This window comes from Meles meles, chromosome 9 (assembly GCF_922984935.1).
Source record: "Meles meles chromosome 9, mMelMel3.1 paternal haplotype, whole genome shotgun sequence".
Classification (NCBI taxonomy): domain Eukaryota; kingdom Metazoa; phylum Chordata; class Mammalia; order Carnivora; family Mustelidae; genus Meles; species Meles meles.
The window spans coordinates 13,281,719-13,305,174 of NC_060074.1; the positions used below are offsets into that span (position 1 = coordinate 13,281,719).

Genomic DNA, 23,456 nt, shown 5'->3' on the forward strand with positions numbered 1-23,456 from the left:
CAAGCTCAGGAGGGAATGAAATGGACTGATTGGAATGCCATCTCTTTTCTTTTCTCTTCCCACTCCCTAAAAGGAGTAGGGCCAGAGCCAAGGCTGGGTGCCAGAGTCAAAGAAGGGCGAAGAGGAGTCCAATCAAATCCACAAACCAGACCACCTGGCCTGTGGGTCAGGTATGCATGACTTAATAAGGAAACAACTATCAAAAGAATAAGCATGTTCTGGGATTTTTGTTTTGTGCAGAGTGTTTGTCTTGGACTAAGTCTCCTGGTGTAAGTCTAGATCAATGCGAAGGGTGTGCCATGGGTGATTGGAAGGTTTAAACCTTCTAGGCTTTCTCAGGGAGATGTACAGATCCCAACTTGCTTTTAGCAGATGAATAGATATGAGTCGGCCAGTTCCCCTAGCACAGAGGACCGCGGACATCATTCATTTTGACACAAATCCTCAGACAGATGTGTCTCAAGATGGAAGTAAGAAACTGGTTAAAGCAAGTGAATTAATAATTATCTTGCAGGGGCACCTGGGTGGCTCAGTGGGTTAAGCCGCTGCCTTCGGCTCAGGTCATGATCTCAGGGTCCTGGGATGGAGTCCCACATCGGGCTCTCTGCTCAGCAGGGAGCCTGCTTCCCTCTCTCTCTCTGCCTGCCTCTCTGCCTACTTGTGATCTCTCTCTGTCAAATCAATAAATAAAATCTTTAAAAAAAATAATAATTATCTTGCAGATCACAAAAAGAGTTTAACAAGCTTGAGGTTCACATTTCCCTTGTGAATTATTCATCTTCCTTCTTTAGAAAGAGCCTAGGAGCCGTACTTTACAACCGACCCCAGCTGAAGCCGTGAGACGCCTCTGTTCACTCTCAGTACAGCCCCCCCCCCCCCCCAGCAACTCGTATGTTTCGGCCGGGCTGGGTCTGGGTGCAGACCGGGAAACGGGCCTCCGAAGTGAGACCTTCCTGGGTTTGTGCGCTGGTCCTGCCATTTATCAGCTCAACGACACCGAACTGTTTGCTTATCCGTACAATACGTCTACTAATTCATAGCCATCCTAGAGATGTCGTCAACTCGTGTCGCGACGGCAGCAAATACGTGTCGAAGGCCCAGGCACCGCTTGCCAGTGTCCCATGTGGTCTGTCTCTTACAATTATGCTCAGGTTGGAATTCCAAAGCTGGAGTCTGAAGACTGGGTATTTTTTCAACTTCCCCAGTTAGTTCTCAGGTAAGTCACCTAGAGAACCGTGGCTGCGTTTTAATGTCCAGACAATGACCAGCTGCTTAAATGTATGGCTCTTCTGTCCACACTGGTCGTTTCAAATTCCCTAGGGAAGGGAGACTGGTGTGTTAGAGCGGAAAAAATCCTCGTGTTTGGTCCCACAGGATTGAGTTTGAGTCTATGTATCTGTTCGAGTGTTTGAGTGTCCATTTCCTCATCTGTAAGGCGGGTGAATAATTCTTCCCCCACCCCCGCACTGTGGGGCAAATTAAGAGATAATCCGGGTAAAGGTACAACATATAGGAATTGTGTTATTGCGTGTTTTAGTTCTAAAATGTGCAAGATGTGAAGGCGAAAGGGAAGAAAGCCCTTAAACACATTCACCCAGGAAACAGAGACAGAGAGCGTGGAGGAGTTAGAAGACGAGAAAAAGCTAGAGAGGGCCTGGGGCTCAGAGTCCTGGGGGACAAATCTCTGCCCTATTACCACTCTATCCAATGACCTTGAGATCGTGACCTGACCTGAATTCAAGAGTTATAGGCTTAGCGATGCCTGGGTGGCTCAGTCGGTTAAGCATCTGCCTTCCGCTCACGTCATGATCCCAGGGTCCAGGGATAGGGCCCCTCCTGGGGCTCCCTGCTGAGCCGGCTTCCTGCTTCTCCCTCTCCTCCCTACTCATGCTTTCTGTCGCTATCTCTGATTCTCTCTTTCTCAAATAAATCAATAAAATCTTTAAAAAAGAATCAAAGGCTTAACCAACTGAGCCACCCAGGTGCCTCCCAAGCAGGCAGCTTTTATACCTTTTAGACAAATAATAAATTTGTGAAAAATTGACAAGAGAAATTAGTTTGGGCTTGGGGCAGTAAATTAGTGAGGAAGTTACAAGGTTTGCTTGTATAGTTTTCTCAGCTCTAACTTCCCTATCTTTGGCGGTGAGGATGTCTAACTCCTGGTACAGGAAGGGAACCTTTTACATCAGAGATTTATTTCCTGCTTTCAGGAGGAAAAGAAGGTTCAAACTGTCCTTCTTGCACTGGTTATTTATAAAGAAACTCTAATTTAAAATAATCCATATGCAAAGTGGTTTATTTTGGGGGGCATACTCTGCCCCCTTCACTAACCAGCTAGTTGACACGTTGACAAATTGCCAGTCTCTCTTCTGAATGGTTGGAAATTGGACGTCGGTTCCTTTAAGAAGCATTTCTTGTTTGAGTGAGTCACCCTTGTCCTCTTGCTTTAGGAATCAGATTTATTTTCTAGACGTTTCTGTTGAGGAATTTTTTTTCTTGCTTACGGAAGACCAGATTCTGCTCTTGTCTCTTGGGACTTTTTTTTTTTTTTTTTAAGCCCTGCTGAATTCACTAGTAAATTCTGAATGTGGAGAACAGGAAGTGAGTCCACTGAGGGAGGCAGAAGGTGGCATTACCGAAAGTAAAAGAAAACTTCTTCCTGGAGGTGTTTCCATCCACACTCTCCTCATCCCCACCCTCTTTCAAGGGATTTTTCTCGGGCTGGGTGGACAGGCCTTAGCAGTCTGCGGCGTTAGGCCGTTCGGGGGTCTTGGCATCGGGTGCTCTGTGGATGTCGCTGGGACAGGGGACCAGGTGAGTGCCTGGTGCAGAGTGGCTTCTCATACCGTGTTTCCCGGACTCATGCAGGCAGGGTGGGGACACCTCAGGGTCCTGCCAGGGCCCCGCATCTCTGAGTGGGCTTTCTCTCTGCCCTGCAGCCTCGGGCCTTGCTACATGTTAACTGAGGGATCTCCAGGACTCTGCTGCGTTTCCCTCAGTGTCTCCCCTGCCGCCTCCAATACAGACACAGTGTCTCCCTTCCTGCCTGATCAGTTTGGAGATTCCAAAAGACACTGTTTACCTACTTCATTCGTTTTCTTTTCCATGCGGGCAGAGGGTTGAGATCCCGCCACCGCCTTCAGCCTCCTCCCCCCGGCCCTTCCCCCCTTCCCCCCTTCCCCCCCCACCCCTGCCCCATCCCCCCCGCCCCCCACCATCCTTCCTACCCTCCCTGCTGCCTCCCAAAAGGAAGATAGCTCTTTAAAACTTTTGATACTATCCTTGAATTGGTCTGTATCTTTGCAAAGTCTATCCTTGTTTTGTGTGTACACACTATTTTTTCACTATGAACCGGAACAAGTAAGTCATTTCTCTGCGCTTCTGTTTCCTCATCATTAAATGGGGTTCGTGCTGCCTCGTGAGGTGGATACTGCGGATTTAATGAGATAATACATGTTAACGGCTTGCGGCTGTGCCTGGCGCTACCAAGTTCTCAGTATTAGTGAGTGTTCCTATATATTGGTATTGTTTGGATGGTATTTTGCTCATTCTGCTTCTTTATTTCTTTATTTTTAAAGATTTTATTTATTTATTTGACAGAGATCACAAGTAGTCAGAGAGGCAGGCAGAGAGAGAGAGAAGGAATCAGGCTCCCCGCCGAGCAGAGAGCCCGATGTGGGGCTCGATCCCAGGACCCTGAGATCATGACCTGAGCCGAAGGCAGACGCTTTAACCCACTGAGCCACCCAGGCACTCCTGCTTCTTTTTTTAAAGGGAGAGCTCTGGCACTTGAAATTCCCTGTTTTGCCAGGTCCCGATTTCTGCCGTACATGGTATTACATGCCGGGCAGACGTCACAGTCCTCTATAAGGAAGAAATAAGAACTTGCCTGCCCATCCTTGGTCTGGATCCCACCTGCAAACCTTGGCCAATCTGATGGGTAGAAATTGGGTACCATGTTGCTTTATCTTGCCTTTCTCAGATTATTAAAGTTTCTGAGCATCGCCTCGTACATGCTTTGGCTTTGTAAGCAACGCCGTCAAGGAACTCCCTGTTCAGACCTATTGTCCCTCCACGGACTTTCTTCTTCTCGTGGATTTGTGGGAAACATTGGTAGCTCATGGATATCGCTCCCCCATGGCAGGTTCTGGGAACACACACGTGAAGGGTGTGCTCCTGCCCTTGTGAAGCTCACAGCCCCGCACAGGAGCTGGCCACAAAATAATGGAATGAATGCTGGGCGGGGAGAGGGGAGGCTCAGGAAGCATCAAGAATCAGGGAATCCCTCCTAGGTTAGGATTTCCCTCCTAAAGGATTTCCTTCTGTTGCTGTGTTCTCACTTGGACTTGACAGGCAGAATCTAGTGCGAGCGAAGGTCATGGAGGGTACGCTACCCAGCCCTCTACTGGTGGAAAGGCACTTCCCAGACACCTCCTTTAATCCTCTTGGCTCTAAGATGCTCTCAGCCCTCTGAAACTCACTCATATTCTATTTGGGGAAAGAAAAAAGACAATTTCAAAGAAGGGCAGTGTTTGATTTTTTAAATTTCTTTCCACTTTTAACATCAGAAAACATTTCAGCTGATTCACAGCAAAAAGGCTAGGCTAAATGTATTTTGTGCAGTTCCATCTCCAGGGCCCAGACCATGCTGAAGACCCTAGGATTTGTTTTTCTCTTGGGTAAGGTCATCTGGGCCTCTCAAGAAAGGCCTTTGATTCCAGACGTTTCCAGGTCGCTGAGGGTGGGATCTGGTGCTCTTGGGGCCCACGGAGGTGATCCTCCTAATTCTAACGTAGATGGGAAACCCTGAGAGTTAGCTGTGGGGCTTAGCAGACCCTCTGAGAGCCGCGATGAGGGTCCCACAGTTCTCGGATCTCTCAGAAGTGCTCAGTCAATATTTACTGAATGAAAACATTCAAGTCTTCATAATGAACCCAGAAAAATCTGTAAATTCTTGAAATAGGAAGAGAGGGGGGTTCTTAGTTACCGTCCAATCCAACTTTCTAATTTTGGAATGTGGTAATGAGTTTGCAAAAGCAGAATGACCCATCCAAAGTCTCACAGCCAGAGCCAAAGCTCAGGTGGCCCAGTTTTCCACCCAGAACCCTGTCCCCTGTTCCTCTCAGATTCTTAAGTTCTGGAAGTAGGATTGTTGAGTTCTGGGAGGAGGTGCTGCTCCTAAATGAGTCAGTCATTTCGTAAACAGGAAGTAGACTGAGCAGTTCCTGTTCTCGGTCTCTCACTCTTGTTTTATTCACTTCAGGAGAAAACAGGCCTGTGAAGAAGCTGCTGTCTCTGTACTGTGAGGGTCCCAGGACTGGCTTCTTTGGTAAGGTTGGTTGGGCCTCCCGGAAGAAAGACCTTTAATTTAAGAATTTTCTAGGCTGCTGAGGGTGTGTAAACCATAAGAATTAGTCGTCCCTCTGAGAGCCATGGCGAGAGCCCCGTAGACTCCAGATCTCAAGGCCCTCTCCAGCTTAGGTGAGGTTTTTCTGGAATGCTCCAAGTACGATGGTCTGTACAGAGACCTTATCCTTAATTAAATCATGGCCTAAGCAGGGGTAGAGTTGGGACTCCGGAAGGAGGTAGCACCATCTAAATCCAGGCTCCGGCACAAACCGGTCTGATTCTCACTTTCTGTGGGGTCACTCTCTACCGCAGTGGGTTTATTAAGAATTCCTGGTTCTGAGTTTGGGGAGTATTTTTGTCTTTCAAAAAATTTTTTATATTTTGGTCTTTGAGAATATTATGATTACATGTCTATTTTTTTGGTTAAATTCCTTCGCTGGCTTCCGTTGCAACTAAAATACAATCTGAATCTTTTCAGGGCCTGTCGTTGAAACCCTCAAGGGAGATGCTCAAATCTGAGCCTGCCACTTCTCCTACGAGCTTGTTTCTAAACTGATTTTTCACAGTAGTAATATGACAACGATAATACATAGATATAAATATTTGTATATCATAATATAAACATTTACATATATCAAATACTTTGGGGCATAAATTTATTATTAAAAATATTTAAGATATATATAGTCTAATACAAATCTATTTATATGGAGTTATGACTTAATAGATACCATATAATTGAAAGAAAAAGAAAATTTCCTGGCGATATTATAGCCCCATCCCTTTCTTCTGCCTTGTATGCATTGTATATGAGAATATTCAAATTTTTATATATATATATATATTAAAGATTTTATTTATTTATGTGACAGAGAGAGACAGCGAGAGCAGGAACACAAGAAGCGGGGCCGGGGTGGGGGTGGGTAGGGAGAGGGAGAAGCAGGCTTCCCGCTGAGCAGGGAGCCGCATTCGGGGCTTGATCCCAGGACCCTGGGATCATGACCTGAGCCAAAGGCAGATGCTTAATGACTGAGCCATCTAGGTGCCCAAATTTATATCTTTTATATATGTATATAAACACATGATATGTATGTGTTCACACACACACAGATATAAGTGGAATGGTTACTAAATGTAGCCAAAGCATTACTTCTGAATGGTGAGTTTCTTTTTCTTTTTATACTTTTTTATACTTTTCTGGACTTTCTCTGAGGAATAAGTGTGACTTTTACATATTTCAGGGTCAGAAAACAGCAAACGTTCTTTTAAAAATATTACTGTAACAGTTTCTAGCCCATGATCTTACACAGTAAACCTCGGTCCCATAAAACAAAAACCATGCCACGGTCCGTGTACCCGTGGGTCACAGTGCCCAGAGGCGGCCCGTTATCAAAGGTGTGAAATTCTGTTGCAGGTAATTGCTTTCCAGGCACTAGGACTAGAGAGATGTGTGAGCTAAACAAACCAAGATAATGTCATGCCATAGGTGTCCTGTAAAACCTGGACCAGAAATGAGGCCTTACCAACTCTCCATTTTGATGTGATGCAAAAGTCATTTAGAAAGCATTGTCTAATTATTGCAAAGATAATAAAGTGAATGAGATGAGGCAGCTACAGAGGACAGGAGCCAAGTGCCAATCGTGTTATAACCAAACTCATCTCATCCTGGCCTCAGATTGTTTATTATTATTATTATTATTATTATTATATACTGTCAGAAAATGCTATTGCATATGTAACAGAAGCCTTAAAAGCTTTATTCCTTTGGGCTCTGTAGTTCCTAGTTCTCAGAAATTATTCTAAGAAAATAGTCAGAGGTATACATGGAGATTCACACTTTAAGATCGTGTTCTAAGTGTAAACAGAGACTGGTTGTGTAAATCATGTCCAATCCTATGACTTTGTACTTTACAAATTTTAAAATCTGTGCCATAGAAGAAAAAAGTGAGGATATCAAGATATCTTACAATATTACCAATGAAAATTCCACTTATACCTCAGAAGCGTGATATGATAAAATATGAGGGAAAATATAAATATGTATATAAAATGCTTGGTAGGAAAGATAGTAAAACGTTATTAGGTGATTATCGTTGGATGGTGGAACTATAGGTAATTTTTTTAAATTTTTTATTTTTTTAATTAAAAAAATTTTTTTAAATCTTTTTATTTTTTTTTTACTATAGGTAATTCTTATTTTCCTTTTTTCTTTTCTGTACTTTCTAAAATGGATACAATAACCGCATTTTCAGAAAAAATTATGGAGAAAAAAAAAGATTCCACTTTCGTTGGGTTCTTTGGTTCCTTTGATTCTGTAAATGGAGGTTTTAACAGAGGTTAGAACTGATTTAAAAATTTTGAGGATGTTGGAGCTAATGGTGCTAAACACCGCGGGACCTAGTTTAGATCCTTTCCGGCTTGTGAATAAAAATGGTTTTTTTAAGTCGTGATTTTCCGGGCGCCTGGGTGGCTCAATCAGTTTAGCGACTGCCGTTGGCTCAGATCATGATCCCAGGGTGCTGGGCTTGAGCCCGGGCTGGCTCTCTGCTCCTACCTCCCCCAAAGCTCGTGCTCTCCTGCTCTCCCTCTGTCAAATAAATGAATGGGATCTTAAAAAAAGAAGTGGTGATTTTCATCTACATAGAAGTCCACGTAGAGTAAGTAATACATACACACCCTAAAAAATCAAGCAGGAAGCCTGACTTTTCTGCGGCCCCGGCCTGGTGGGCTTCTAGTTCCTCTCCTCCCACACAATCAGCGAAACAGCTTTCTGAGGGTTGGTTCTGTTCAAGGATCTTCTGTGATTACACAAAGCCACATCGTCCTATGGATCACGCAAATCTGATCACAGTGATCTTCCTGTTCTTTTTAAATATTGCCGTCGGGTTTCACTGAACTTCTGACATGGATAAACGGTGGTTTCTGCCCCTTCGTTGTGTCAAGCAGTGCTGCTATGAACAGCTCTGTCCATGTTTTTAAGTACATCACTAATGGAAGAGAAACTCCTGGAAGTTAAGCGTGGGGTCCTTTCATTTTCTGACCGCTCCGGCCAAATCACTCACCTGTTCGTTTTCATTTCCACCGTTTCAAAACTCTTGTTTTGTGCTTTGGCAATTTGGTAGTTGAAAAATGGTCTTTTGTAATTTCAGTTTGCCTTTTTTTTTTGCAGTGAATGAAGCTGACCATCTTTTCAAATGTTTAAAAGCCATCGGTTTAAAAAAAATAATAAAGCCACCGGTACTTACTTTTCTCGGAACTGTGTGTTTATGATCTTTATCTGTTTATGCCTTGGATCGTTGGTCTTTATCTCTCTCACTCCTTTTTTTAAATTGACTTTAAGAAAATCGATCCTTTTTCCATTTTTCCCCCCAAGTGCAAGATTTATTTATTTTTAGATTTTTGTATGGCTTATTGTGGCAGAATATTTTAGTCGTTATTTAAGGACATTCATCATCCTTTCTGAAATGGTTTCCAGGTTTTTTGTCATACTTAGAAAGTATCACTTTTTTTTTAAATCACTGCATGATTATTTTAAACAATTCTCCAAAGTTTCTTTTCTTCATATTTTAATGTTCCGCTTTGAGTCTTTGACCCATCTGCAGCTTATTTTATTTTATTTTTTTTTTTTAATATTTTATTTATTCGACAGAGAGAAATCACAACTAGGCAGAGAGGCAGGCAGAGAGAGAGGAGGAAGAAGGCTCCCCGCGGAGCAGAGAGCCCGATGTGGGGCTCGATCCCAGGACCCTGGGATCGTGACCCGAGCCGAAGGCAGAGGCTTTAACCCACTGAGCCACCCAGGCGCCCCTGCAGCTTATTTTAATGTAAAGACTTCAGTTATGATCCATTTCAGTTTGTTCTAGAAGTCTGCCCGATCATTCTAACCCCATGTGCAGTGTGTTACCCCTTTGTGTAGGTGGGTTCACTTTGGCTATTTTTCATTGTTAACTTCTAATCAACACGCTACTTTCTAATTTCACTGTTACCTTCTAAAAGAGACAATGGACTGTACTATTTGTGCTCTTTGGAAATCTCATACTAAGATTTTCTTTGTGGACAATTTTTGTGACTATTCGGTATGTGTTTGAAAGGACATGTATTTGCTACTGGGAAGAAATATGGTTAGAGTTTTCACCTGGGTCACTTGGGATCTACGAGTCTCCTACTTAGTCTACTAGATTTTCTCTTTTCTGAGAAAGGTATGTGGAAGTTTCCTGCTATTTTGGGGGCAGATAGGTTCTCTGAGTTTTCTTAAGTTCTTTTTTAAAGTTTAAGTTCTTCTAATACTTTCTTTTCTTTTAAGAACACTAATGAGCATAACAAAGAACACGGAGGACATGGGGAGATGGAGAGGAGAGGGAGTTGAGGGAAACTGGAAGGGGAGATGAACCATGAGAGACTATGGACTCTGAAAAACAACCAGAGGGTTATGAACGGGCGGGGTGGGGGGGGTGGGAGGTTGGGGAGCCAGGTGGTGGGTAATAGGGAGGGCACGTATTGCATGGAGCACTGGGTGTGGTGCAAAAACAATGAATACTGTTACGCTGAAAAGAAATTAAAAAAAAGTGAAAAAAAAGACATAAAAAAAAAGAACACTAACGTAGGGGAGCCTGGGGGGTTCAGTTGGTTAAGCTACTGACCCCCCCTTTTTTTTTCCCTTCCTTGAATATGTAATGGAAATAATCAGTGAGGCTGTGGAGGGCTACAGTTTTCTTTGTGGGAATGTTTTTACTGTATTTATTTTTCTTTGTGGGAATGTTTTTAATTGCAAATTTATTTTTATTTTTTTCAGTTTTTATTTATTTATTTTTATTAACATATAATGTATTATTTGCTCCAGGGGTACAGGTCTGTGGATCATCAGGCTTACACAATTCACAGCACTCACCATAGCACATGCTCTCCCCAGTGTCCGTCACCCAGCCACCCTATCGCTACCCCCCAGCCCCTCAGCAACCCTCAGTAAGCTACCAACTCTTGATACCAGCTAAGGTCTTGATCTCAAGATGGTGAGTTCAAGCCCTGCATTGGGCTACAAGCTGGGTGCTGGGTGTGGAGCTTACTTGAAAAACAAAACAAAGCAAAACAAAACACAAATGTGGTTGTGGTTGCGTTGCTTCCTCCTCTGATCTGGTCTCCTTTCCTGGTTAATATGCCCTTGGTATGTCATTTCCTATTCCAAGATTGTCATTTTCTGTTCCTCCTTCACTCACTCTCTTACACAACTTCAAACCCAAGAACACATGCAAGTATTTTAACAGTAGTTTCATCTACCTGAGAATATCTGCGTGCATTCTTCTTACCATATTACAGGAAAAGGGCTCTTCTCTTTCTTCACTCCTTCGTCCCCAAGTTCTAGTTTTCTTCTTCATTCCCCAGAAGAAATTTTTGAATTTGCTATGTCTCTTCCCAGAACCCCGTTACCTTTTTATTTTCTGTTTTTGTATATGTGTCTGTAACCACTGAAAATCGAATTGCTTTGGGTATTTTTTTTAAGTATAATTCTTTTTTTTTTAAGATTTTATTTATTTATTTGACAGACAGAAATCACAAGTAGGCAGAGAGGCAGGCGGGGGTGGGGGGGAAGCAGGCTCCCTGCTGAGCAGAGAGCCTAATGCGGGGCTCGATCCCAGGACTCTGGGATCATGACTTGAGCTGAAGGCAGAGGCTTTAACCCACTGAGCCACCCAGGCGCCCGCTTTGGGTATTTTTTAAAAAGTAGACACATTTTTTTAATATTGCAATTGCTTTTTCTACTTTTTTCTAGTGTTCTCACACATCTTGGGTCGCTCAGTTCAGAAGATAGAGTGCATTCTGAACTGCTGCACAGTATTCTGACTGTATCTTAGTTTATTTAGCTGTTTCTATACTGATGGACATTAGGGACGTTTCCAGTTGTTTCGGGCTGCACATTGTGTTAGGGTGGCAGGCCGTGCTCATACCCTGTTTAGCACACGTGTGTTGCTATGGGGTGTGATTTAGGGAATGAACTTGTGAGTTTGTCCAGTCGGTTTCGTTTGCTACATTTTGAACATGTGCCGTTAGGTGTGAGCCACATATTTAAGATGTGTTTTCTAAATAGAAGCATTTTCACGATAATTGATTGCTTTTGTGAAAGATCTGCAGCGTTTGGGAATCCAGTGTATCTGTCCAAAACACTTCCTTCTAATTTCAAGTCATGAAAACTTATCTAGACAAGAGTGTAAATTCTAGAGTAAAAGGGAGAAAAAAGGTTTTGCTTCATAATTCCAATTCTAAGAGAGAAACCATCAGAGATATGCACAGGATGTATGAAAAAGCTTCTCAGTACAATATTATTTTTAAAAGTAAAGAAATTGAAAATTCCTTAAAATAAATTTGATATATCTGCAAGCTGGAGATCAAGAAACATTAAAAATAGGGGTCTCTGGGTGGTTCAGTTGGTTGAGTGACTGCCTTCCGCTCAGGTCATGATCCTGGAGTCCCAGGCTCCCTGCTCAGCAGGGGGTCTGCTTCTCCCTCTAACCCTCGCACCTCTCAAGCTCTCTCTCTCTCCCTCTCTCATTCTCTCTCTCAAATGAATAAATAAAATCTTAAAAAAAGAAACATGAAAAAATTCCAAAGAAGAATATTTAATGGTGGGGTAAATGTTCATTCTAAATATTAAGTGGGGAAAAAAATAGGTGTATATACCTGGATATGCAGCTTGACTCTGATTTTTATATGAAGGTATATGTGATGTATGGCATCGTGTGTGTGTGTATGATAATGATGACTGTGACCATTTTATGATTTACTATATTTTCAATTTTCACGCACAGAAAAAACACTACTTTCATAATCAGAGTAGGTGAGGGAGAGGGAAGATGTTCTTAAAAGAAAAACTAAAAATTTCAAAGTCTCTCAAAGCACTTTATAAAAATATTAAAACTTAACCTTATTGGGCAAATTAAAATGCTTTTGTTTTATTTAGTTAATTAATTTATTTTGAGAGCGAGAGCGAGCGAGCTGTGCACACTGGGACGGTGGGAGTTGGGAGAAGCAGAGGGAGAGGGAGAGAGGGAATCTTAAGCGCTCCCTGCCCAGTGCAGAGTCCTATCCAGGGCTCTATTTCATGACCCTGAGATCATGACCTAAACTGAAATCAAGTGTTGAACCCTGAACCCCTAAGCCATCCAGGTGCCCCCCAAATACTTATATCTTAACGTCAGATATAGAAAATACATGAATCCTGGTTCACTTGCTCATTATGTCAAGTAATAGAATCAGGATTTGTGTTTTCATCCAAGAATGTTAGCTAGTGCAGGGAGCTTAAGGACCCTAAACCTAGCCACTTTGCTTCCGGGAGGAAAGAGGTCCAAACAGGTTAAGATCATTTGAGGTTAAGGAAAGTGCCCAGGAGCATGGAGTCTGTGGGATCCAGGAAATTGTGGAACTGGACAAGAAGTTAAAGGTTTTCTAATTCAAGGTTCTCAAACTGCCGCCCTCTGGGACCACCTCCTAAAGTATGGCGTCAACCAAGTGATCTTCAACTTTGCAGAATCTGGAAAAACACTGCTTCCCAATGAGTGTCCCACTGGGGAAATGGGAAGCCAGGAGGGTGAGGAAAGTTCTTAACTGCCCAGTTCCTGTTGGGTCCCCGCAGCCAGGACCTGTTTCCTTCTTTTGGGTTAACCCTCATTTGTTCATTTGTTTTTAGTCGTCCCTGCACATGCCTTATAGGACTTACTTTAGTCAAACACCTTGGAGGTGATCTCCATTTTACAGAGGGGGCACCTAACCCTCAGAGGACCTGAGCAGCTCAGGCCTGGGGCCAGTGCCCCAGAGGGGTTCTGATCTAAGTTTTGTCAGACCCTAACGCCCCCTACTCTGAAACGTTGCACTCCCCGCCCCTCCCGACAGTCAGCTGCTGGCGAGCTTCCTGGCTTTGACCGTGATACGGCCCTGGCCTTAGGGAACTGGGTCCCACGCCTGTTCCTATGAAGAATCCAGTACGAACCCTGCGCCAGAGGCTTGTTTTAGCACAAACATGGGCCCATCAGAGCAGGGAGGGTTAGGTGTGACTCAGGGGCTCACGGGAGGAGGAACCCCCAGATCCTGGGCCGTTTGCATGAAGGGTGTCCAGGATTTCCAGAAGCCCTGCACCCTCCTTTTATACCTGCCCAAACATGTGTGTGAAAGTATTATGTCATCTGATTTGGAGACGGTTTGAATTGGAAGGCTGACAAAGTTGACTTGGTTTCATTTTTAGTCGTGGGGCCTTGATCTGCTGTGGGTGCTGATCCTGAGGCCTTTGGGGGAACGGCACTGCATCCTGTCTTCCTGGCACCATGGTTTCAGTCAGACCCTATCATTTCCCTAGCAATCTATCCTCCACACTTAAAAAAAAAAAATATTTGAGAAAGAGAGAGTATGAGAGAGTGCAGGGGGAGGGGCAGAGGGAGAAGCAGGCTCCCCACTGAGGAGGAAGCCCAGCCAGGACCCTGGGATCATGACCTGAGCCAATGGCAGATGCTTGACCGACTGAGCCACCCAGGAGCCCCTATCCTCCACATTTGAAATGTTAATCTCCTGGGGCGCCTGGGTGGCTCAGTCATTAAGCATCTGCCTTCCACGAGGGTGGTAATCCCAGTGGGGAATCTGCTTCTCCCTCTCCAGCTCCGCCGTGCTTGTGTTCCCTCTGTTGCTGTCTCTGTCAAATAAGTAAATAAAATCTTAAAAAAAAAAGAAAAAGAGTCCCAAACTGGATGACATTACAGTCCTTAGTTCCCCATCACCTCTAGGACAAAGCCTGAACCCTTGCCCCCACGGTAGGAGGGGCCTACCTGGCCACGGCTTCATCCCTTCTCCCACCACTCCCCATCCCAGACCCTTCGTGGTTACTTTACTGAGCTCCTCGTACCTGTCTGACTTGAACATTCTTGCCTCCCTCTTCTGCATAAATTATTTCCTGCAAGAATTGTCCTTTCCCACACCTTCCCAAAGGTGCCTTCCTTCCAGGAAACCCTTCTCCCTGGACGCTCCCTCGCGTCCTCTCTATTCCTGCGGTGCCCTGGTCACAACTCTCTGACCGTTGGCTAATTTGTGTATCTACCTTCCCAAATAGTGAGCTAGTTTGAGAGCAGAAACGTGTCCTGTTTGTTTTTGTCTTCCCGGCGTCCTCAGTAAAACGTCCGGTGTAGAGTAGAGATAATTACACTTCATGAAGGAACGCACCGGCGAGCGGTACTTCTCTTCCTCATCTGAACATAATATTGTGTTTTGACCTAGGCTACTACAACCCTCTCCTGACACTTGGCCAATATGAATTTCAGTAAATGCCTCTATAATATTGGAGAACAGCTGGACAGTGACGAGCTGGCCTCCCTCAAATTCCTGAGCATGGACCACATCCCCCAGAAGAAGCAGGAGCCCATCCAGGATCCCCTGATGCTATTCCAGAGACTCCAGGAAAAGAGACTGTTGGAGGAAAACAACCTGTCCTTCTTAAAGGAGTTGCTTTTCCGAATCAACAGACTGGACCTGCTGGTCACCTACCTGGACACCAGCAGGCAGGAGATGGAGCAAGAGCTTCGGATCCCGGGCAGAGCCCAGATCTCTGCTTACAGGTGGGGACAACCTCCACGGGTCAGGCCCTGGGAGGCGCAGGTGCGAAGGACGCATCTTTGCGGGCGGGGCCGATGGCGGGTGTCTGTGTCGTAGGACCTTGGAAAGGTCCTCAAAGATGTCCCACCAGGGCCAGATTAAGAAATTTAGAGCTCTTGTATACAAATCAGAAAAAAAAAAAAAGTTAAACCGTAAATTTTACTTTATGGTTTTTCTTGCAGGAAATTTCATTTGTTTCCAAAGTGAAACACAACCCGTAGGTTGCTGACATGAAAACAGCCGTCTGCTGAACGTTCTCTCTCTCCGTTCTGTCTGCTTCTGTTGGCCTCTGTTCTGCTGATGTCCACCTGATGTGGACATCAGGTGGACACGTTGCCCACTGCTTTGCCCACTGCTGCTTCTCCGAAACCCCCCTCCCACCTGCTCGTGGATGACTGCAGAAATTCTCAGTGGGGTTATGGGCTTTTTAATTCCATCCTGAAACACTTGCATCACAAAGTTCTCCAGCGAGGGGTGTGTGCTGCCCGTCGTTCCGGGCCGGCCAGGCAGGACCCCACAAACGCTGCCAAGGCCCTGTGTGTCCAGCGGCTGCCAGAAGAACGGTGACGACCTCAGTCGTGTGTCCTGCCGCCCGCCTTGCAGCTGGGCCCCTCCCTCCCTGTGGGACTGTGGGTCCCCAGAGCTGATAACGAGCCATGTTCTGTTACACCTTCAGATTTTTTGGGGGGGTGCAAAAAGGTGATTTTGTTAAAGCACGGGCAGAAAGACCGGCACTAGGGTTGTGAGGGAGGACTGATTACGGAGCTGACAGACTTTAAAAAACAGGCACACGATACCAGCTTCTGTCTTCCAACATGCCCCGTTGCCAGACACTCCTCAATGTTGTTTGCAGCTTCCCTTCGGAAAGCTTCTCCTCAAGTCTTAGCTGTGGCCCATTTCACGGTCTCGTCTCTCTGGCCAGTAATGACCGCATGTGTGACGGTGAGTCCTCACAGCCAGGGCTGGAGGCCACTGTACCCAACCTGCCCGGCCTATTTATGACTGCCCTGGTCCTCCGTGTCAGAGACCGGAGATTCTAGCATGTTCCTTACCATGCAATTCTCTGCTTGAAGCTTGAGCATCTTAAGTGACTAAAGAGATCTGCTGGGTGTAGGAGTTTCCTAAGGCTTCTGTGATCGCGTCCGACAAACTGAGTGGTTTTACCGCAGCGGAGACCTTCACGCTCTCACGGTTCTGCGAGCCAGATGTTTGGAATGAAGGTGTCACCAGGGCTGGTTCCTCTGGAACTCTGAGGGAGAGTTTGTTTCTTGTTCCTTCCTCCCCTTGCTTTGGGGGCTTGCCGGCAATCCCTGGTCTTCCTTGGCTTTTAGGGACATCACTCCAGTCTCCTCTCTGTGCCTGTTTGTCGAATTTCCTCTTCTTTGAAAGCTACCAGTCGTTGGATTAGGGCCAACCCTGGTCTAGTGTGACCTCATCTTAACAAGATCACCTCATCAAAAATCCTTTTCCCAAATAAAGGCACATTCGCCCATCCAGGGTGGACATGAATGGGGGAGGGGAGTCGGGGAAGACATTATTCAATAATGGATAACTTTGTTTTATTGCGATTGTGACACATTCCTAATGATTCTTTTCATTAAGACAGCAATTAATCCTAAAAAACAACCACCCTAGAACTAGGAAAGCCGGAGGGTCTCATCTTGGGTTCACCATCTTGGTCTTCTGAAGGTTGCACGCCTTCTGTCCTATAAGCAAGGCTAAAGCAAATTGTCAACGCCGGACAATGACCTGTACCTCTCTGTTGGAAGGCTGAGTCCATACGAAGGGAGAATCTGTCTGCTAAATCATTTTTTTAAGAAAAGATTTTATTTATTTATTTGTCCAGGGTGGGGGGGTACAAGCAGGGAGAATGACAGGCAGAGGGAGAAATAGGCTTTCTGCTGAGCAAGGAGCCCAACGTGGGACTCAATCCCAGGACCCTGGGATCATGACCAGAGCCAACCAGGTGGCCCCGTCTTTTAAATACGCAACACATTAGCTTGCAAACAAAAGGGTCAGCACAAGTACAATCTACCATTATTCATCATTGTTGGGGATTAGCCAGGAAATATAAAGTATGCTAGAGTGGACCCTTTGAATTTATGAGAAAGCACTAGACATGTTTATTTTCAAATTATAACTGCTACCTATAAAATCAGTATCTTATAAACTACCCAGGTTTATTTCCAGACAGTGATACAAAAAAGCCAATAGGTTCTAGTAGTGAGGAAAGTGATAGGACAAAATACCTTGTAATAAAATTAAAAGGGCTGGTAACTTTTGGCTGGGTCCAATCTTGGCCAAACTGAGAAAACTTTGGAGAAATACTTCTAGGGTGGAGATTCCATGAGAGGAAGGATGAAGCAGTTGATAATACTGAGAAACTTCTGTTTCTATACTATTTTTATTTTCAGAATTTTAATATTCTAATGGACTTTGGAGTTAGCACGTTTTTGTGTTATTTTCCTTAACACCACAATAGTGGAAGTTTTGCTGACTTATTAAACATTCCTTTGTTCCTTCGACAGACATATCCCAAGAACCTATTATGGATTAAGAAATAATAATGCCTGTTGTATATTGAACAGTGTGTTGCCAAAGGTTGGCTTAAGCACTTTAGATAAACTTATTCATATTATTCTTAATATGTCCCAATGGTGTATTTATTACCTACAAGTTTACAGAGGTACTTGAGCTGTTCATGGGTGCGTTTGTGTCGGCAGATGGACAAGGGGATGGGGTTGTGAGGACCACAGCATGATGGGGCGGGGGCAGGGCAGCTGGGAGTGTTTGGAGAGGAGATGGGGGCAGGTGGTGAGGAGGGGCTAGAGAAGCTGAGGAGGGGGGCTGGGCTCAGTGTATAACGGTCTGTATTCTAGAACCAAGTGTTGGGCCTTCCTACTAAAGTTGATGGCCAGGAGAGCACAGATAAGTTGTAATTGTGAGGATCCAGGACACCAAGGCGTCTCGGTTAGTTAAGTGTCTGCCTTTAGCTCAGGTCATGAACCCCGGGGTCATGATCGAATCTCCCTTTGGACCTCCTGCTCAGGGGGGGCGCCTGCTTCTCCCTCTCCCTCTGCCTGCTGCTCCCTCTGCTTGTGCACAGACACACACTCTCTCTTTCAAATAAATAAATAAATCTTAAAAAAAAAAATCACAGGAAGTGATGATCTAGTTCGCATTTTGAAAAGCGTAATTTCCAAACCAAAAACTTTTTTTTTTCCTACTGCAACAAGCTCTTGATTTTGTAGTGAAAGACCAAGGAAAAACACAGTTCACTTAACTGAAATGAAATGAAGGTCATAGTGGACCTTAATTCTGTTAAGGGTGGAGTAGCGGGGCATGAATCAGTAGCCTGTCACGTCACCGCAGCAGCCTCTCTCCAAGGGTTCAACTCACAAATTATGTCATTAGCTGACTATCTCAAGGGGAGGGGACCGGAATCAAGTTTCCACTGCCACTCCTTTTATCAAATGGGAAATTATTTGGGAAACCATTTCTAAAGTGTCTCCGTTTCCCACCACAGGGTCATGCTTTTTCAGATTTCAGAAGATGTAAGCAAACTGGAATTGAAGTCCTTTAAGTTTCTTTTGAGCCAGGAGATCCCTAGATGTAAACTGCACGATGATTTGGTAAGACCCGGTGTTTCACCCAGATTTGGTCCTGAGGCCGAGCCAGCCGGTGGGGACCGCTGCGGCTGCGGAGAGGGCTCCTCCAGTAAAAGCCACCTGGACCCTCACTTTTCAGCGGGGGGGGAGAAGAAAAGAGTGGTCGGACTGCTGTGTTGCAGATACGATTCCTTCGTATACCGTGAAGTGCTGTTCACACGAATGGTGAGGAGCACGGCGGAGTCAGTAGCTATAGGGAAGACTGGTGGTGGAGGCACAACCCACAGCGGGGCCCCCAGAGCTGGCGAGAAGGTGCTGAGCTGGAGAGCGCTCCCCACTTCTGCAGGCTCTGAGATCACCGGGGGCCTGGAACTCTGTGCGTGCGCATGCGCGTGCGTGCGTATGTGCGCGTGCGTGCGTACGTGCGTGTGCGTGTGTACGTGCGAGAACGCTGGACTGGAGGTGCATCGGGTCGGGAGAGACGTGGTCCCTGGGGCTGTCAGTCCGGGGGCCAGGCTACTGTGTCTCGGCCGTGCACCCCAGGCTGTTTTCCAGACATCACTTAAAGTTGTCCCCGGCCGTTGCAGCGCAGGGCTTGGGGTCTGGGGCCTGGGTGACAACGGATGTCACTTTTCCTGTACCTTCTCATTTCTGTCTTCCTGGGCCAGAAAAGACAGAATTGCTTCTCTAGTGCTCTATTCGCTTTAGAAGACCAGGATGGCCTGCCAGGAGGGTCAGCTTCGGAAGGGAGGGTGCGCCCACTGTTAGGAGAAAGTGGACTTAAAAAGAAAAAAAGAAAGAAAATCTCGTCGAAAAGCCAGTGTGGCTCAATCCAGTCTTCCAACTTTCTCTTCCTTCTAGAACTTGTTTGATATTTTCATAGAGATGGAGAAGAGGGTCATCCTCGGGGAAAGAAATTTGGACACCCTGAAAAGAATCTGTGACCAAGTAAACAGGAGCCTGCTGAAGAAAATCACGGATTATGAAGAATTAAGCCAAGGTAGAAATAACTTGACAGTTGTGAATTAGCAAAATGTATTCTTCAATTGACAAATCCCTGTATGTCGTGATTGTTTCTAATCGGATATGTTTCTTTTTTAATTCAGAGCAAACAGTGAGCACTCAAAGAAGTCTAGATGAAATTTCAAACGGTAATATGCATAATATGTATTTAAGACTTCCTCAGTTCATTTACTAACTGATACCCCATTGCCTCCTCTCCTTACAACGTTCTCGCACATCCACATCCTGATGGCCTTGCTGTCCTAAAATCAGGAAGGCTCAGTGCTTACTTGTTGTTACCTTCTTTACACACTGAGAGATATATACGCCTGTTGTCAAAAGACCTAGACGTTGCAGCCCCGGGCTGGCAAGTTTAAAATAGGTGAGGAGTTTGCCAGTCAAAAGATTTTTTTTCTGTGGACTGCAAGGATATTATGTTTAAGGTAGTCTGTGAGTTTTCATTTTAAAGGACCTTATGATATCCTGGGGGCTCTGTGTTTCTTTACCCAAATCCCTTCTCTGCTATGTTTCATTCCAGATATGTCTCAGTTGCTTGTAGGGGAGAAATCCCTGAGGGTACCGCCAATGTCGGACTCTCCAAGAGAACAGAACTGTGAATCAGAGGTGTGTGGAAGTTCGGACTCCTTTTTCTCTTTGCATTGCAGATTCTGGTTCTTGCATTCCTCAGCTTTTAAGCATCCAGATAAACTAGTAAGGGGCGGAAGCTTACTGGAAATTTTGAGAACTATAGAAAATGTTCGGAAATGGACAAATTTAAAATGTGACTTTTTAAGTTTCACAAGTGAAAAAATGTTAACATTTTATTTTTTAAAGATTTATTTACATATGAGAGAGACCATGTGAGTAGGGGAGGGGCAGAGGGAGAGGGAGAGAGAGAGAATCTCAGGCAGACACCTTGCTGAGTGCAGAGGCTGACGTGAGGCTCCACGTGGGGCTCAATCCCATGACCTTAGCACAAATCAGGAGTCAGAGCTTAACCGATGGCACCACCCAGGCACCCCTAAAATTTTATTTTAAAACCAAAGATAAAGGCATTGGAATAATTGGAGGGCCGAGAAAGCAAGAAGCCTCTTTTCAGCAGCCACCTCAGCCGAAGTGGGAGAAGGCTTTGGGAGAAAAGTCTAGGCAGGCCTGGGAAAAGCAAAGCCTTTTCTTTTAGGCTGACATTTTGAAACTGTTTCTCCATGCTGATTTAGGAGTAAGCAGCAAAGGCTCCTGATCTGGAGGTCTCTTTGTTCTCATCTCAATGAGCCGTGCAAGACTTGCCTTTCTAGACAATCACTTTGATTGATTAACCTTCAAAGACTGACCAACCGCATTCTGATTCATTAGCCTATGCACTCTTCTCTGTGGCAGGAAGCAGAGGAAACCCTGAATGTTCTCAGTCCAGGGGGAGACTTGAAATTAAGCTGAGAGAGACCAGTTACAGATGGGCTCCTGAGCAGATTACCAGACCTTTCTAGGTCTGAAAACTAAGGATTTGCCAAAGTCAGGTGGCTCTTTGCAAGTAACAAAGGACCCTACTGAATGTCATCCCCACTGAGCAGCTAACTGTATAGAGTAACAGGGAGATAACAGGTAACCTGCATAGGGTCTTCAGGTTATGATGTAGCAGAGCTAGGAATCTGAGCCCTTAGTGTGGAGCCCTTTCTCTACCTTGAGGAGCTGCATGGATTTCCCAATAGATGCTGAGTATCTCAGCACTGAAATAGCCCTGGGAAAATCAGGACACAGGGCCATCTCTGATACTGTCAGGTACTAGAGTCTGGATACTGTAACCTGCAACAGAGCCAGCCCTGCCCGACGAGGCCATCTCTCTCCTCCAGTCACTGTGGTCCTGAGAGCCAAATGAAGTCATCGGCTCTCAAAGTCCTGGGACCGTGCTATGTCATGTGTGAAGGGCAGACCCTCAGCTGTTAGCCCAGATATCTAGATGAGTTGACTAGATGACCAACGGAATCACAAGGTGACAGACAGGCAGCCCAAAGACAGCATGAAGACATTCATTCATTATTCAGCAACTCCTGATTAATAAATTCTAGCTCCTGCTGTAAGTGTTAGCTGCCTTGAGCAGAAACAAGAACCAGTCATGAAAGTATGTTATGATGACAACAGTATTAATATACGTGCCAAGAGTTCAAGAGGCACAAGTATTGGGACCCCGATTTTACACACTCACTGTGGGGCCGAAGTCTGGGGATCCTGTGTCAAGGGAACGGGTGGAGACTAGTTTACCAGAGAAACGACGTAAAGTTGGGGGAGGCCCGCTGAAGTGCCCTTGCATCCCAGTTTGGCTCTGGGGACAGCTTGACTGTTTCCTAGGAAGTTGATTGTTCACATCTCAAGTGTTTGACCCTCAAGAGTCAGCTCCTGGGTTGGATTTTTGTTTTCCAGACATCGGACAAAGTTTACCAAATGGAAAGCAAACCTCGAGGATATTGTTTGATCTTTAACAATTATGACTTTAGCATAGCACGGAAGGAAGTGCCCAAACTTCACAGCATTAAGGATAGGAATGGAACGGACTTGGATGCAGGTACAGTAGAACCCTGAAAAGAAGTGAAATATTTCTAATACCTAAGTTTTTTGTATCAAAAGGGGAGAACAAAAATTGTACCAACAGGGCCTCATGTTTCAGAAAAAACAATGGATATAACCATATTTCCTTGTGGAAGTGAATAACATTCTTATATATTTGCTAATTTTCTGCTCCTATTTTTTAAGTTAATTTTTTCATCAAAGTAATGTATATGAGATAAAATATCAAATCTTATGAAAAGACTTATGATAAAAAGCTACAACAATAAGCCTTGCTTTTATTTTTATTTTTTAAAGGTTTTATTTATTTATTTGATAGACAGAGATCACAAGTAGGCAGAGAGGCTGGCAGAGAGAGGAGGAAGCAGGCTCCATGCTGAGCAGAGAGCCCGATGTGAGGCTGGATCCCAGGACCCTGAGATCATGACCTGAGCTGAAGGCAGAGGCTTTAACCCACTGACCCACCCAGGCGCCCCTAAACTTTGCTTTTAATTCAATTTAATGAATAGTGCTTCTGTAGAATTAGGTGAAACATTGCCTTGGGTTCAAGACCACATACAGAAGTTGCATTTTAAAAGTTGGGCAGATGAAATTGCGAGTCTTTAACAGAAATAGCACTTTCTAATATTAAACTAGCCAGAAATTCTTTTGCTCAGCCTCTTTAGGAGGAGCAATTTATAAGAGAACTTATAAGAACTTACAAGTTAAATGAAAATGTATGAGAACTTAAAAATTAGATGAGAAAGTAATTTTTAGCATGTGAACATAGAAATGGCTGCTACTAAAACTGAAAGAAATAACCCAACCCAACCAATATATTTTTGTAAATGGTGTTTATGAGTTATAACATCAGGTAATGACTTATTTTTTTTAACCAAATAAAGTTCAGAAAATTCATGTAGGTTGACTTTAATCATCAAGACTCTGCTGGTGGTCTCTTAACAGTTTATTCAAGCAGATCTAAGATTTCAAAAGCCACAGAGCTTAAGCCCACTGACTATATCACTCATAGTCATATGCCTTGGTCTTGAAGAAGAGACTTCAGGCCTTTGATTTCCATTCGTTTACAATCAAAACAGGTTATTTTTTATTATTATTATTATTATTATTATTATTTTAGAGAATATGAACAAATGGGGGAGGGGCAGAGAGACTCCTAAGCAGACTCCACATCCAGTGTGGAGCCCAATGTGGGGCTCCAGGTCACAACCTTGGCATCATGACCTGAGCTGAAATCAAGTTGGATATTTAACTGTCTGAGCCACCCAAGTGCCCCACTATCAAAAAATGTTTATTAAAAAAATATTGTATTTC

At 44.5% G+C, this 23,456-nt stretch overlaps 1 protein-coding gene across 6 annotated transcripts in view; it reads left to right on the plus strand.

Annotated features, from left to right (window-relative positions):
- Positions 1-23,456, plus strand: part of CASP8 (caspase 8) — a 49,454-nt gene that overhangs the window by 21,170 nt on the left and 4,828 nt on the right. Inside the window, exons 1-8 of one of the 6 annotated variants that reach the window (XM_046019025.1) lie at positions 2,555-2,814; positions 5,264-5,334; positions 14,599-14,936; positions 18,500-18,605; positions 19,443-19,581; positions 19,688-19,732; positions 20,122-20,207; positions 21,999-22,140. In XM_046019025.1, coding sequence (XP_045874981.1) covers positions 14,632-14,936; positions 18,500-18,605; positions 19,443-19,581; positions 19,688-19,732; positions 20,122-20,207; positions 21,999-22,140 — 823 coding nt within the window. In that variant the 5' untranslated portion in view covers positions 2,555-2,814; positions 5,264-5,334; positions 14,599-14,631. Of the gene's footprint in view, positions 1-2,554; positions 2,815-5,263; positions 5,335-10,252; positions 10,359-14,598; positions 14,937-18,499; positions 18,606-19,442; positions 19,582-19,687; positions 19,733-20,121; positions 20,208-21,998; positions 22,141-23,456 lie in introns of those variants that run through there. The other 5 variants (XM_046019028.1, XM_046019022.1, XM_046019024.1 and 2 more) reach the window with 5 other exon arrangements.